Consider the following 15,762-nt stretch of genomic DNA (forward strand, 5'->3'; position numbering starts at 1 on the left):
ATTCATTATAACCACGAGTGACTTGAGACTTGACGTGGACTCTAGCTCAGAGACTTAAGACTTGACTTGGACTCTAGCTCAAAGACTTGAGCCTTGACTTGGACTCTAGCTCAAAGGTGCAGAGACTTGACTTGGATTCTAGCTCAAAGGTGCAGAGACTTGACTTGGACTCTAGCTCAGAGACTTGACTTGGACTCTAGCTCAATGGTGCAGAGACTTGACTTGGACTCTAGCTCAAAGGTGCAGAGACTTGACTTGGACTCTAGCGCAGAGACTTGACTTGGACTCTAGCTCAATGGTGCAGAGACTTGACTTGGACTCTAGCTCAGAGACTTGACTTGGACTCTAGCTCAAAGGTGCAGAGACTTGACTTGGACTCTAGCTCAAAGGTGCAGAGACATGACTTGGACTCTAGCTCAGAGACTTGACTTGGACTCTAGCTCAGAGACTTGACTTGGACTCTAGCTCAGAGACTTGACTTGGACTCTAGCTCAGAGACTTGACTTGGACTCTAGCTCAAAGGTGCAGAGACTTGACTTGTACTCTAGCACAGAGACTTGACTTGGACTCTAGCACAGAGACTTGACTTGGACTCTAGCTCAGAGACTTGAGACTTGACTTGGACTCTAGCTCAGAGACTTGAGACTTGACTTGGACTCTAGCTCAGAGACTTGACTTGGACTCTAGCTCAGAGACTTGACTTGGACTCTAGCTCAGAGACTTGACTTGGACTCTAGCTCAGAGACTTGTGAGCATCTGTGCCACCACCACCACACTGCCACACTAATATATGACCAATTTGGGCGCCCTGTATCAGCAGATTTTGGAGGCATCAATAACATCATCAATAACTGCATTCTTCTACCTGTTGCAGGAAACGTAGAGTCATGTTAGACCACCTTCCTCCCTGTAGGGATTTATTTTGCCTCAGTGATTACATTTCACTGTATCACTACTGTTTTTGTCAGACTGAGCCTCACTCTTCAGCACTAGCTCAACCATAGGACTAGAAGAAATGTCGGACTATCGGTGAGGCCCAAAGATGATGGTGGCTGGCATGTCAGTTTTTCAGGGCAAGATATCTCCATAAAATTAGCTACGAGTATTGAAATTGATATTGCTAGTTTCTGTCGACCCTTTTATTGTCCTTTGTCTTAATTTTGCTTAGGAGATGGTGATGCTTTGCGTTGAAACTACAGTTACTATAATTCTGTGGTTTTGGGGGGATGGAAACAGGAAGTAAAACATTGTGATGAAGTCACTCAACTTGAGGCCCATTTTTCCGGCCTGTATTTGTTTACATTTTGCCACCATTTAGCACCTTAGCAGTTCCTGTTTTCAGTGTACCGATGGAAAGTGAGGTCGAATGCATGGACTGAAAAAGCATTGTGGAAAAAAGAGGAACTACAGACGCCCGGTTCGGCTTCTGCTCCTGTAATGGACTTACCCCATTTCTCTCTCTCTTTTCTTCGTTCTCCTGAGGCCTCCCTCGTCCCGCCTCCCCTCCTCTTTTTCCATCTGGCCTGTCCTCCGATGAATCAAGCCATCTTCCTCATTCTCCTCCCTGCTCTCTTTCTCCCTGATTTCACCCATCACCCGAGGCAGTGATGGCGTGCAACCACGTCCTTATTCTTCTTTGTTGTTTCACTCACTCAGTTACTTACAGCATCAGAAGCAGGGATTCACTTTTTGTTTTCGTTTGTTTCATCTCGTCTGAATGAAAAAGCCGTCATTATATTCTCACCTCTAGTGTTTTTTTTTTGGTCTGTGGGTTGTGGTCCATGGAGACATTTTGTGTGTCATGGAAATGATTTATAATTAATTTATAAAAAAAAAATTCTGTTTGCATCAGTCTGTACTGAAGTAGCAGGAAAATGGATATGCAAATGGGAAAAGAGAGTTGCCCTTTGAAATGCCTGATTAAAACCTGAACCCTTAATTCAATTTTAATCAATTTATTATTTATTTCTCATTTCATTTTTCATTGATTTTTGATTTATTTAATGTTTTTATTATTTTTATTTGACATTCATAGATAGATGCATATATTGTAAATTATTTTCATAATTATTTTTTATTGCCCATTTAAACGTAAATTAATTTAATATGTAATGTAGTATTGTAATAGTAATGTACTGTTTAGATTATCCATCCATCTTCATACGCTTATCCGGGGTCGGGTCACGGGGGCAGCAGCTCCAACAGGGGACCCCAAACTTCTCTTTCCCGAGCCACATTAACCAGCTCTGACTGGGGGATCCCGGGGCGTTCCCAGGCCAGTGTGGAGATATAATCTCTTCACCTAGTCCTGGGTCTTCCCTGAGGCCTCCTCCCAGCTGGACCTGCCTGGAACGCCTCCCTAGGGAGGCGTTCCAGGACTATTTAGATTAATTAACTTTTATTATTTCATGTTTTTGTTGTCTAATAAGATTGTCATTTTTCCCAAATGAAACCATTGTCTTCCATTGAACCCTACATAATGTGTGATGAACGCAATCCTTAAACAAAGCCCATAGCTCCTAAGGCAGCCCTGGTGATAAAAGAAATATAAGTGAACAATTACCTGCTGCCTGCGAGCCCTATTTGGTTTGTTTCATTTAAAACCCCTTCCCTATTCATTCTTGTGTTACTTATTTGAAGAGGCATTTGTTCGTTTTTTTTCTCCATTAAATCCCGAGGCTTGTGAAAACAGTACCGCCACACTGTTATCTTTTTATTCAGCTATTCAAATGACTCCATCGCATGACTGAGCAAAAAACTCTGGCAGTTTAACCTCAACTCCAGGAGGGTCTGTTTGACAAAGCTACCAAATAATGACGCAGTGTGAGATGAGAGATGACATCAGTTGGTGGCGATTGTAATCCCACGAACAGCCAATCACCAACATGCATTATTGATGACAGCCCCTCCTTTGAAAGCAGCTGCTCGTCTGTTGATCCAGCTTCTCTCTTATGGCACACGAGTGCCATAAAAACAAATGCTCGTGCCTCCTTGACAAATGAGCAATTGCACCACAGTTTGACCTTGGAGATGTCAGAATGAAGCCCTGTCCTGCAGTTTCATTGGTTTATGTACAAAGCCACTTTTAAAGGTACAGACAGAAGGGAAACTACCGGGAGGTGAAGGGACAGGACAGAGAGAGAAGGCAGGTGGAAAAAATGTTTCCACCCTCTTCCCCTCTGCTTCGCTGTTTCGGTAGCGGAGCGTAACTTACAAGAAAGGCTGAGGGAAAACCTTCCAACTCATAAAAGTTGTCCTGTCTTAATAGTCTAACCTGTAATATTATATATGTGAACACTGAGATAGCTTTATGGCCTCCTGCTGAAGCTTGTTTTACTATCGTAGTTTGTGTGCTTGTTGCTGTGTGTTTGTTATTGTATGGTCTTGGAGTTTTGTTGTGTTTGAGGTATTCATGTTCTGCAGAACAGGAACCTGCTGAAAATCAGTTCTATACTGAGTCAGGCCCGATTGCTCTTAATATTTTCCTGTTTAAATAAATAAAATAAAAAATAAAATATTTCTTTCCCATAGACACTGTAGCACTGAATCGATTCTCAAAAATACAGAACACAGCGTGTCAATACAGTTCAATACAGAACTAATAGTTTCAAATTATGGGACGAATCCTTATTTTATAGGGTGGTTGACAACCGTAGCTACAACAGTTATTTTCATGTGCAATTTTAATTAGGAGATTATTTTCTCTATTAGTCGATTAGTAATTTGATCTATAAAATATGAGAACACATCACAATTTCTCAAAGCCAAGTTGACATATTTAAATTAGGGCTGCAGCTAACGATGATTTTAGTATTCAAAGCTTCTATAGATTATTTCAACGATTCATCGATGAGTCGGTTAAGAAGTACTTTTGCTTGGCGGCAGCTCGTGCAGACTACACGACTCAGCGTTGGCCGATGGCCGTGTCGTTCACACTACACAACTTGCCGTCATGTGACGGGAGTCTTGAAGTTGTTGTGGCGTTCACACTATGTAACGGATCGGTGACAGTGGGTCACACACTACAGGAGCTGACAGCAGCTCTGTCACCCGACGCTGGTCTCCAAACCACGTTTTGTCAAAAAAAAAAAACACGTGAAACGTGAAATGACGCGAAACAGCTGTTGTTTGTTATTATAAAGACAAAGAATCTGGGTGAAAGGATGGATTAGCACAGGCAGCTAGCAGGGATTGTCTGCGCTACAGAGAGAGCTGGTGGAGGTGCAACTCCCCGACACCCAGTTAACTCTTGACTGTGAGGTTACAAAGGCGACACAAGTTTCGTTTTACGGAGGATGGACATCAACGTTACAGAGTTGTTGTTTTCTTTAGCTTGAAATAATCCCATACTTTGGACACTTTCTTCTTAGTCGCTCGCAGCAATCTCGCGCAGCACTAGGCCACTTTTTAGTCGAACATTTGAACTTTCAGATGTTGTAAAGAATTAAATGTTCAAACTGTTCAGTTCGCCAGCCAAACCATCTTGGAAGTGATGTGTGGAAACATTGGAAATTTCATAAATTGTATATAAACTGCTTTACAGTAACGTTTGAATTAATTAAATCAAACTGTGTCTTAGTTCAAACTTTATTTTTTGAAAAACAGACAGCTTTTCCTTATATATTTATATTTATTTTCAATGCCTTAAATCTAAACTTAACTTCAACCCAACTGTTAGAAGCTTTTCTGACTTCATTTGTTTTCAGTTTGGATAAACTTTTCTGGACAGTAGACTGAATGTGTTTGTTCTCTACAGATCCCCGGGGCGGCGATGGACCGAGTGAGCCTACTGTGGCGTCTGAGGCGTCGGGCCCGCCGTGGAGTGCTCTGCATGGCCTTCTTCTGCATCTCCATGGCTCTGCTCTACGCTATCTGTGCTGAAAACAGCGTTCCCGTCACTGATGCCATCTTCGGGGTCCGGGCACGAACCCGGGCTCAGCCACGTACACACTCTGTCATCAAGGTCTGTTGCCATGTTTCATGTCACATTGGTTTTGTTAGCTGAATCGTGTATCCCAATTTTAAAAAACATTGATCCGGATCTGTCAAAACTTCACTTGGAGCCCCACTTATGTTTTTGCTTCTGTGTGAGTATTTGGGACAACATTGTTTTTTAAATTGGCCCAGTATTGAGCGAGCAGTGAAACAGGGCTGCAACGTAATCTTTGTGGGCGATTGCGCCCCATCAAATTACGTCCACTAGAAGGCTTGTTTTTGCCAATTATAAGTGTCTGACAACTTTATAGTTGGTTAACTAATGATTTTCATAGTCGACTAATGTGTCAATTATTTTTCGATTAGTCAACAATTATTTTTGTCACCCACTAACCCTAAACCATTACTAATTATACCAAGCATAACTAATTAAATCTATTTTAAGTGTATTACTGATATACCCCAACACACAAACTAACTAGCTACCACTAAGTGGGCGAGGTTTACTATTCAGAATGAAAACTTGTTGTCAGCCAAAAAAACAGGAAAGAAGACAAGACAGGGTAAACTACTCCTATTATTTTAACTTACACATAATTTGTTTATGTATATTGGAGAATTATATAAAATAAAAGCAAATAAAAAGCAAGTACTGTAAACACAACAGGCTATCGCAACTCAGTGTCATGCAACTATCTATCTTTTTAACACTGATCTTAACTTTAGCTGTTTATATAGTTACCAAATATACAGGCATGCATAAATTAACACTATTAAAGCTTTGCAAATCAAAAGGACTGATTACAAAGATTTACATTTACATTTATTCATTTAGCTGACGCTTTTATCCAAAGCGACTTACAATTGCTAAACATGTCAGAGGTCACACACCTCTGGAGCAACTAGGGGTTAAGTGTCTCGCTCAGGAACACATTGGTAGATGGGTCACAGTGGGGAATTGAACCCGGGTCTTATCCATTGCGCCATCAAAACATTTTGTCATCACATAATGGATGCAGACCAAAGGCGAAGAGGATGCAGTTAAAATATTTCTTTTAACAAAATTTAACTGAAACAGGCTTCAAAAGAAGCACAAGGCAACAGTCCAAACCAAGGAGGAATCCAAAGGCAACGGAAATCCAACAACGAATGACACCCAAAAACCAGAAGTGAGATCCAAACAGAAGCAATTCGAGATGTAATCCAGTAAGCGCATGGACAGGACAGAACACTCAACACAGACGAGGACGTAACAAAGACTGAACAGAACAAGCAAACATTTAAACACCAAGTAACGAGTTGGGCGGGACCAAAACCAGGTGGAGACAATCACAGACACACAGGCCAGCAGGTGAAACCAACTGAGGGGCCAGACAGGACCAAACCAAAATGAAGAAACACAAACTGAACACTCAATAGATGAAAACTAAACCGAACATGAAACAAGCAGACTGAACACCAAAGACAAACTAAACATAACAGGAAACAAGCACGCAAGACTAAACGCCTTCAAATAAAGAATCACCAGACAACCAACCAACACTTATTAGACAGAAAACTAAATAACACAAATAAACTACAACCTAACAAGGAACGGAACACAAAGCAGACAAGACCGAAATAATAAAAACACAAAAGTACACAGACCCAGAGTAAACAGTAAAACATAAACCAAGGCACAGAATTTAAACGCAGTACTAAGAAGAAAAGAGACAAGACAGATACTAGTTAAGTAAACTAAACATGCGAATAAACAAAAGAAATAAACTAGGCTATAAAACACAAAACCATGAGAAGATCAAATAAAACTTACAAAAACACATAACCCAAAACTAATCTCATGAAAACAGATTAATTGGAAACAGCCACCCTTTTCCATGAAAAACGCCATATAACATACCAAAAATAAATCCGTAATAACTCCTCAACCATTTGGCCTAAATGCATAATCCTGGTCTCCTTTGAAAGGTCAGAAGCTAAGGAATATATATAATCCATTGTAAATTAACATATTTATTTTAATATAGTTTAATGCAATAAACCATCAAAACCATCATAACATAGATTATAATGCAACTGAATCCCTTCTAAAACACCTGGAATGCAACTGTAACTGTGAATTTGATGAAAATAAACTAAAATACAACAGTTATCATACAGTATTTTCAAAACATACCAGGCGAATGTCCATATTTCGGCAATATTTACTGTTTAAATTTTGACTTTTATTAAGAGTTATCTTTAAAACACTATTTATGTCCATATAAGCACGTTCCAAATAACATAAAATTAAAATGTTGATAAAAACAGTGAATTTTCATTAACATTCCTGTCACCAAAACCACACCCATGCTTTACAGGGGGCATAAATCGATCCGGCTTGAGCAGACCTTTCTTTTGATGGATGTCTATGTAGCTCCAACTGGTCGGCCAGCAAATGCCAAAAAAGACTGTGTTTGAAAAATAGACAGTATATTACAGGACAAAGCCACCCCGCTGATTTGAATAGAGAGCAGTGAAGCCAGTTTTGGACTAATTAAACACTACTACAGGGTTACTTACTGTTGGCAACAGCGAGAGACACCGTAATTCTGGTAGCTGCATAGCTGCACCAACAAAACCAAACACCAAAGTAGCTTTACTGATGGACTTAAAACGGCATATAAGGGAAAAGTAAGTCAGCGGTTTTGACGATCGTGTCTGTGTTCAACTTTTAAGGTCCTGTTTCACATGCTTTCTTTAGTTTTGACCACGTCTGTTCCTGCTTGTGCAATCGAAACATAAGCAGGCAGAACAAATGAACATTGTTCGTTCTTGTGGTTTTGTGGGAAAGGTCTTAGCGGAGTGATATGAGCAGCAGAGAGAGAGAGGCGGACGGTTTTGTATTGTGCAAATAGGCTGTTGCTCATGCAAATTTAGACGTTTGATAAATACGGGCTATAAATGTTTGACTAACATGACTTGACATTGTCGCCCCCCTGACTTCGACAGGTGCTGCGAGGCGGAGCCAAGCCCATGTACAGTGACCCTCAGAAGCTCCCTGGGGTCGTCCCAGGTGACCCTCACCGTCCAATCCCTGTCCTGTCCTCTCCAAACCACACCCAGGAAGCCGGGGACTCCTTGTCAAAGCGAAAGCAGAGAGAGCAGGAGCCCTCTGGGTTTTTGTCTCATCTGCTTCCGCGCCCCTTCACACGTGCGCTGGAGTCCCTGTTCGGAGGCCGGCGGAGGGGGGAGCTGAGTGGAAGGCGGGGGGGCGCAGAGTTCTTTGGGCCTCACGGGCTTTTGGGAGAGGTGTGGGATGACGAGATGTCCAGCAGCATGCTGGGAAGCAGACTGAGGAAAGTGGTGCAGAATTATCAGGTGAGAGTTTATTATTCGTTCAGGAGTAATATGAAGACAGAATTCTGATTCCTGAAAAACAAACGCTGCATTTTTGAGAATAAATAACTACAGAATACGATGATTCCGGCATTTTTTCTGTTTTGTCCCTAATCTCCCTCCGTATCTCTGTTTTTCATGTGTTTCTATCAGGCGATGAATAAGTATGGAGTCGAGTTCTCCGGGCCTGGTGGTGTGTCCAGCAGGCCCAAGTTGAGTGGCCCCAAGCTTCTCTGCCAACTTAAGGACAAGGTAGAGGTCATGACTCTGACCTCTGACCTCCAGCCCTTCTTGTCACTGCCCTGGGCCTCCCAGCTGCCACCGAAGCAGCTGACCTCTGACCTCGGACCGTACAAGAGCTGTGCGGTGGTGTCGTCAGCAGGGTCGCTCCGCAACTCTGGACTTGGCAAAGAGATCGGTGAGATATTCTTACATGGATGTTAAAGTAATGTGCAACTACATCTCCCTATATGAGAAAATAATGAAGGAGATCGAATTCACGTGGACTTTAAATGGCTGCCTTTAAATGTGTCTGTGGTCAGTTTACACCATGGTTAATATCAGCGACGTAAGGTCGTTACAACAGCCCCAGTGCAGGCTGTTATGAGGGGGCCCTAGTTGGGCTACACCATTACGAAGCACATGCACACACACTGCTTTTGTGTTTAGAAGGGAACCCTATATTGGCATATTTGTGTACCTTGTTTCCTCCTTTTGCACGGCCCTTTTGTCTTAAATCGATTTCTTTCCATATTAACATATTAAATTCAACAGTTCTCTTGTCGTACGTCTCTCTCCAACACATACGCTGCTGCTGCTGCTGCTGCTGCTGCTGCTGCTGCTGCTGCGTGCGGCTGGATGCAGCAGTCTAATGTAAAGTAACATCATGTGATGGATTGTAGAGTCCGACTGTGTCACCTAGACTATTATATTTGCAAAGTTCAGAAGTCAAAGAGAAAGTTATAAGCAGCATGGCCAGTGCTGTCATTGTCACAATCCTGAAACGTCAACAACAAACAGCTGAGTGCAGGAGCAGTCATTTCAGCACAGTAGTCCACTGTGCTGAAATGACGCAGACTTTTTTCGGGCAATTTCAGTACAATAACCTCCCGAATCACGACAACCACATTCCTCTTCGACAGAGAGGCGAGACATTATGGTGAATGAGAAAGAAAAGTGGCCAACTCATAACACAACGCCATGTGCTGAAAACAGACCAGCTACGGCGCACACACAGTTTAAAACCCACACAATTAAACAGGTCGGCCACACCAAATTCACTGAAAAAGCTCCTGTAAAGTTACTCCCCTATTTAAAAGGCATCGGACGAGCCTGCATTGAGCAAAATCTTTGACAGTGTCCGCAGTAAAAAATCCAAAACAATCTTATCTGGAACGACAAAGGGGGAAATGCACATTTGAGTGTATATATAGCGCTTGATCTTCATGCTAAAAACAGTTGGACGTGAATTGGGTGTTTACTGCCGATTGATGAGTCTCAACACGTTTTTACCATGTAACTGACAAAGTCCAGCTCGTACAGTGCGGACCGCCAGTGCAGCTGCACTGTCTGCACTATCTATACCTACGGCCCTGGTTAATATAATTTCACCAGTCACTCAGCTGCAGCATTAGTGCTGTTGAAAGGGTTACATGCGGTTTAACTGTCCATGTCTTAAATCTCCCAAAGTTATGGTCTTGACAGGTCTTGAAATAAAATCCCCAGTCCTCAATGACTGAGTACAAATGCAGTCGAGACCGAGACCTGGACCATCAAAAAGTGGTCTCAAGACCGGTATCGAGTACTACAACACTATTATGTACTTGGTGTCTTTGTAACGTAATACACGTATGTACATGAGGGTGTGTTGGGCTGTGAGCTCTGTTTGCTTTTATTGTTTTGGAATTTGGATTTATTCCTTCGTGTGTGCCAAGATGTCCCGCAAGTGGCCAAAATCAATACCTGCCGTTAATCTCAGTAAACAGGGAGGAGGCGGCGCGGTGTACAAATCAGAACGAAAACAGGAAGAAATGAACAGTTTGTTAACTGCAAGGTTGTCTCAAGTAACCTTATAAATTTCAGTAAAACAAGACTCCTAATGTAATCTGTGTTTGTGCTTCAGGTGCATGTTTTAGATATTATTGTTAATAAACCAGTTGGATTGCCTGATTGAAATAACCTATTTATTTCAAGGCTCTCTGTAGCACTTTTCTGAAATCTTTGAGGTGACATTATGTAAAAAACCCTCTCAAAACATGTTACCACATTTAGACACGGAAATGTGTTCAGAAAGTTTCACTTCTCTTTGTGTTAAATTATAGATTCACATGATGCTGTGCTGCGTTTCAACGCCGCCCCCACCACCGGGTACGAGAAGGACGTTGGTTGTAAAACCACCATTCGCCTCATCAACTCACAGGTAAACGCACTGACCTGCCGAAGGACAGTTTGTAAATATATAATATAATAATAATATATATCACAACACAGCGCTGTATCTGCCTAAATCCATCTAACCTTCATGCCTCTTAGTTAAAACTGGTGTTTTTAATTTATGTTGTAGAGCAAATTGTTTCCAGTCTTATATGTACCACTGAGATTACATTCTGCCTAAACTGAAAAGAGGTGAAGAGGAACCATTGAAATGTTATATGCCAAACTCCATTCTCTCCCCATGTTTAAGATCTCTACACAGCAAAAATGGCAAAACAGAATATGTGGATGGATTTTTTATGAACTGTTCGCTGCTACGTTTCTACCCTGAAACACCCTCACAATGGCACAAGGGCATCGCTTTAGTCAGTCTATTTTTATTTTTTTTTATGCCTTTGGGTCGCCCATCTCTCTGTGCATTCATGTGGTGCTGGAATAATTGGAAAAATGATATCACATAAAGGTTTTGGACATGAATTGACGAGTTGGAAACATGGCGGACAACATGGTCGATGGTTAAAAAAGTTAGATTATTGGTGCGAAATCACGTATTGCATTTTGTGTCATTTTTAATACGGTATTAGGTTAGTGTGCTGTCAATGTAGAGTGACCTGAATTAGTTAGGGAAGTTATTTATTTGCAGTATTTGCAATACAATTTTAGTGATTTACCGGTGCAGTAACAACTGTCAACTGACTTCTAACTGTTTCAGCATACTTGGATGACAAAGGCAGTCCAACACACATTTGTAGTAGCGTCAATGTTGTTTCCACATTCCAACTTTAAAGCACATCCGTCTGAGGAGCACGTGAATGCACCGTCTGTGTCATTTGAAAAATGTCAGTAATGCTCCATCGTAACACTCTGACCTGTTGATAATTCCTGAACTGCAGCTCGTTTGAACGGGGCACTAAAATGCACACGTGAGGACACATTGTAGCGGGGCTAAAACGCTTAAATTCTGCGTTCTCTGACAGAGTACGGTTGCAAATCTGCTGCGATAAACACTCCTATAGGATTAGTTATTATTACTTTGGCACGGTCAAAGTCTGCAGCGAGAAGCTGCCTGAATGGTGTTGGGGGGACAAGGAACAAATGGCTTGAGACCGTGGATTTTTATATTGTAGATTCAGTCTTTGTTTCAGAACCGTTACACGCAAAGTCCACTGAATCCGCCTGCGTCGCGTTACGGCTGCGCCGCAGTTGCCGGAGCTTATCTCTGCCATTCTAGTCAATGCCTGTGAGTCCAATAGACGCGGCCGCAGCGCGTCCCAGAAGCGTCCTAGACCAGAATAGGTAGCCAGTAGGGCTGGGCGGTATATCGGTATAATGAGGTATATCGATATAATTTCAAAAGAGATATCAAATTAGACAATACCGTTAATACCAGTATAGTTTGATGTTTAGTTTATTAATATGTTTCGTAAAGTCCTGCCAGCGTTTGCTTCTCTCTCTCTCCCTCTACGTCTGCACGCAGCCGTCTGCTCACAAACTCTCAACAACATGGAGGGAGACACAGAGCCGGTGGTGTTTCCCACACATACACGTTACTTTGGCGGGCTGCCCAGGTATATTTGGCGACACATTGTAGCATTTATCAGAGAAACACGGAGTGATAACGTTACAAGCCGCGACACAATATTTTAGAAGCGGACACACTAGTGCAGATGTAATTCTTTAGCTACCACGTTGGTTTTGTTTTTTTAAAGGCTAATATGCGGCGCAGCTGCTGCTGTGAACAGAATCGCGGGAGGAAAACTCCAGAAAACAAGTTCTGGTTTTTGTTTTGTTTTTTCGGCAACTTTATACAATGCAGACTACCGCTGATGGAGAAAGTCACAGAGGAGCAGACATACAGGAAGTGACAGAAAGAGCGCTGACGTGTTTGCAGCAGAGGTACGTTAGGTCTGTGAGGTGAAGAGAACTGGAGGAGGCAGATTCAGTAAGTGAGTGACACTTAAATAAGTTGGAGAATAAAGTATAATTAAAACAAGCTAAGTTACTACAAATAGTAAAAACATTGCCCTAAAACCGACAAAACAACAATACACACAGTTAAAACAGACAAAAAACCCATTTAACTATGTAGCCTACTTAATAATTGAAGAAGCACAATAAACACCCCTAGTCAGCATCTGATCTTTTTTTCCCCCCACAGTTGTATTTATATATATATATATATATATATATATATATGGATATATGGATTATACATGCATTTGTTTTTCAGGTGATGGCGTCCGATGACCATCGTTTCCTGTCCAGCTCTCTGTACAGCTCAGGTGCTCTGGTAGCCTGGGACCCCGCCCCCTTCTCTGCTAACCTCACTCAGGTGAGTTTATATCATGCTGCATTCATAGATAAAAAGGGGACTTTTATAGTTAGAAAACTCCAGAAATCGCCGACTCAGATTTAGTGCCTGCTCGTAGGACTTGTTAATGACATGCTGAATGCGTGTGATAAAACTCAAACCACATGAGGGGTGTAAAAAGGAAGTATAATCTGCCAGTTGTGTACAGATACCAGAATGGAAATCTGCAGCTCAGCACAATGTTTTCAACAGAAGGCTAAAAACCACTATGTGCCCCCCGCTCTGCAGTGGTACAACAAGACAGACTATCCCATCTTCACCCAGTACCAGAGATACAGGAGGCTTCATCCCATGCAGCCGTTCTACATCCTGCATCCTCGCTTTGAGTGGCAGGTCTGGCAGCGAATACAAGACAACATGGCTGAGCCCATCCAGAGGAACCCACCCTCATCCGGCCTTCTCGGTAAGTCAGCACTCTCACCACTTCCTGTTTATAACACATCCGGTGCACACAAAAGTGATGTTTTTATTGGAAGTGTGTGGGCTGTACTGAAGTTAAGCTTTAAGATTTGCCATAATTTAAAACAAAAAATCACTGTATTGAAAACTTGGCATGTCCTGATAAAGTTTTTTTGGTACCCATATCCTGATACAGGGTTAGGGAGTCTGATTCAATACTTAAATTTACCTAAATGTTGATTAAATTAACAGATCACACATTGAAGTAACACCTTGTTTTTCACGACCCACTTGATCCAAATCCTGAAGGCACTGGTTCAAAACTATATAAAGTTGATAAGCTTTAAATTATTGATACTACGAATTAAAGTACAACTCGGAGAATGTGAAAATGACGTGACACGATCAGAATCACTTTTATTGGCCAGGTATTTACACACATACGAGTAATTTGACTCCAGTTTTACATTGCTCTCAATGTACACACACAGAATACACACGGTAGCTTTAATCTTCGGAAGCTGCAGAGCTGCAGTTTCTATTCGTTCAACTTACTTTTAAGTAAATTTCTAGTTAAACTGAGGACAGATTAGTGCAGCTGTGTTCAGGAGGGTGAGTGAGAAAGAGAGAGGGACGAGCGAGAGGATGTGCTGCGCGAACGCGCTACGGCGCTCTGCAATCAAATACGATCTTAATTAGTCCTAGTAAAAAAAAATCGAAAATCAATCTGTGGCGGTCAGCATTGATATTGTGGCCGGGCCGCCACAAATAAATGAATGGGTTACAATTTGGGATTTATTTACACACTTTAAAAACATTGAGAGTTTTATTCTTTTTACATGTTTATTTACAGCATTAAACGTTGAAATGTACATTAACTTATTGGGAGGAAACTGGTAGTTCTATGTAAAATCAGACGTTGAGCACCCCCATATCGCCAAAATGGCGTGACCTTTGTTTCGCTGCAAAGCTTCGACTGCGAGATTGACAGTTGAATCAGGCTCCGTCCATCGAAGCATCGAATCTTTGACTATTAGGGGTCAGCCCCACCGGAAAGGTTTTATTTTGGCCTGTAATCAAGTTACTCACACGTTTGGTGGTGGTGATGGAGCAGTGGATAAGTGCCAGTGACTTCAGACATCGGCTAAAAATGACAAGCTGCTACCTGAATGTTTTATTTATCAAGCTGAGAGAGGAGAGATAACAGTTTTGTTACAGCGTTCAGCAGATTTGTGTATTTTACCAAGTCCATCACCTCTAATCTACACGCTCATGTACAGTGAAATGCCCAGATTGAATTAACCTTGAAACCTGATCCTCACTGTACACTCTTCTTGTGTCAGAATAACATTATAGCATGTTTTTAAAAAAGCCTCCTCTCCTTTCTATCCTGCCCAGGCACCATCCTGATGATGTCGCTGTGCGAGGTGGTGCACGTTTACGAGTTCCTGCCGTCCCGGAGGAAGACAGAGCTCTGCCATTATTACCAGCGTTTCTTCGACGCCGCCTGCACGCTCGGCGCCTACCACCCTCTGCTGTACGAGAAGAACCTGGTGAAACGGATGAACCAGGGGTCCGACCGCGACATCTACACACATGGACGTGTCACGCTGCCTGGGTTCAGCAAGCTGAACTGCACCCAGGCTGCTGGAGATGGACCGAACCACTGACTGGAAAATACAGAAGCAGTGAAGCAAAAATGCACATACACTCAACCCGAAGCGAGTCCTGCATGAAGACACGTAACAATGAGGACAGATGCATGAAAACTTCATACTCACTGCCGTACCTAAAGCCACTCACTATAAATATTATATGTTATTATTGTTATAGACTGTAAACAATGGAAAACACACATTTCTTTTTCATAGCACACCCACACACACTGATAGATGTGCCTGCTGTTCACGTATACATATCCTTATGAGGACATTCCACTGATAAGGTTTATCCCCGAGCCCTTAAAGGACCATACCACTGCTTTTTTAAAGGTTTTAGCCAGTTATTAAAAAATCATGTACACTTGATTACACTCAATCATACTTGATACATGGTGTTTAAGTAAAATCCATTAGCCAAGTATTTTCCAAAGCAAATCCCACAACAAGACAAAAACCAAACCTCTCAAAACATTCTGACTTCCTGTCTGTGGCTCTCAGCTCCAAGCCCATTGGTTCCTACTGAAGGTGTAAACCTTTACAAACAGCTCGAACATATATAGTTGAATCTTTATAAAAGACTCAGAA

The 15,762-nt window shown here is 41.9% G+C and overlaps 1 protein-coding gene across 4 annotated transcripts in view; it reads left to right on the forward strand.

The window, feature by feature from the left end:
- Positions 1–15,553, forward strand: part of st6gal1 (ST6 beta-galactosamide alpha-2,6-sialyltranferase 1) — a 33,860-nt gene extending 18,307 nt beyond the window's left edge. For 3 of the 4 annotated variants that reach the window (XM_046039431.1, XM_046039429.1, XM_046039432.1), the window contains 7 exons: positions 4,757–4,963; positions 7,927–8,295; positions 8,467–8,731; positions 10,635–10,732; positions 12,977–13,078; positions 13,310–13,520; positions 14,915–15,553. In XM_046039431.1, coding sequence (XP_045895387.1) covers positions 4,757–4,963; positions 7,927–8,295; positions 8,467–8,731; positions 10,635–10,732; positions 12,977–13,078; positions 13,310–13,520; positions 14,915–15,186 — 1,524 coding nt within the window. In that variant the 3' untranslated portion in view covers positions 15,187–15,553. The remainder of the gene's footprint in view (positions 1–4,756; positions 4,964–7,926; positions 8,296–8,466; positions 8,732–10,634; positions 10,733–12,976; positions 13,079–13,309; positions 13,521–14,914) is intronic. The other variant, XM_046039433.1, reaches the window with a different exon arrangement.
- The last annotated feature ends 209 nt before the right edge of the window (positions 15,554–15,762 follow it).

Source organism: Micropterus dolomieu, linkage group LG23 (genome assembly GCF_021292245.1).
Source record: "Micropterus dolomieu isolate WLL.071019.BEF.003 ecotype Adirondacks linkage group LG23, ASM2129224v1, whole genome shotgun sequence".
Classification (NCBI taxonomy): domain Eukaryota; kingdom Metazoa; phylum Chordata; class Actinopteri; order Centrarchiformes; family Centrarchidae; genus Micropterus; species Micropterus dolomieu.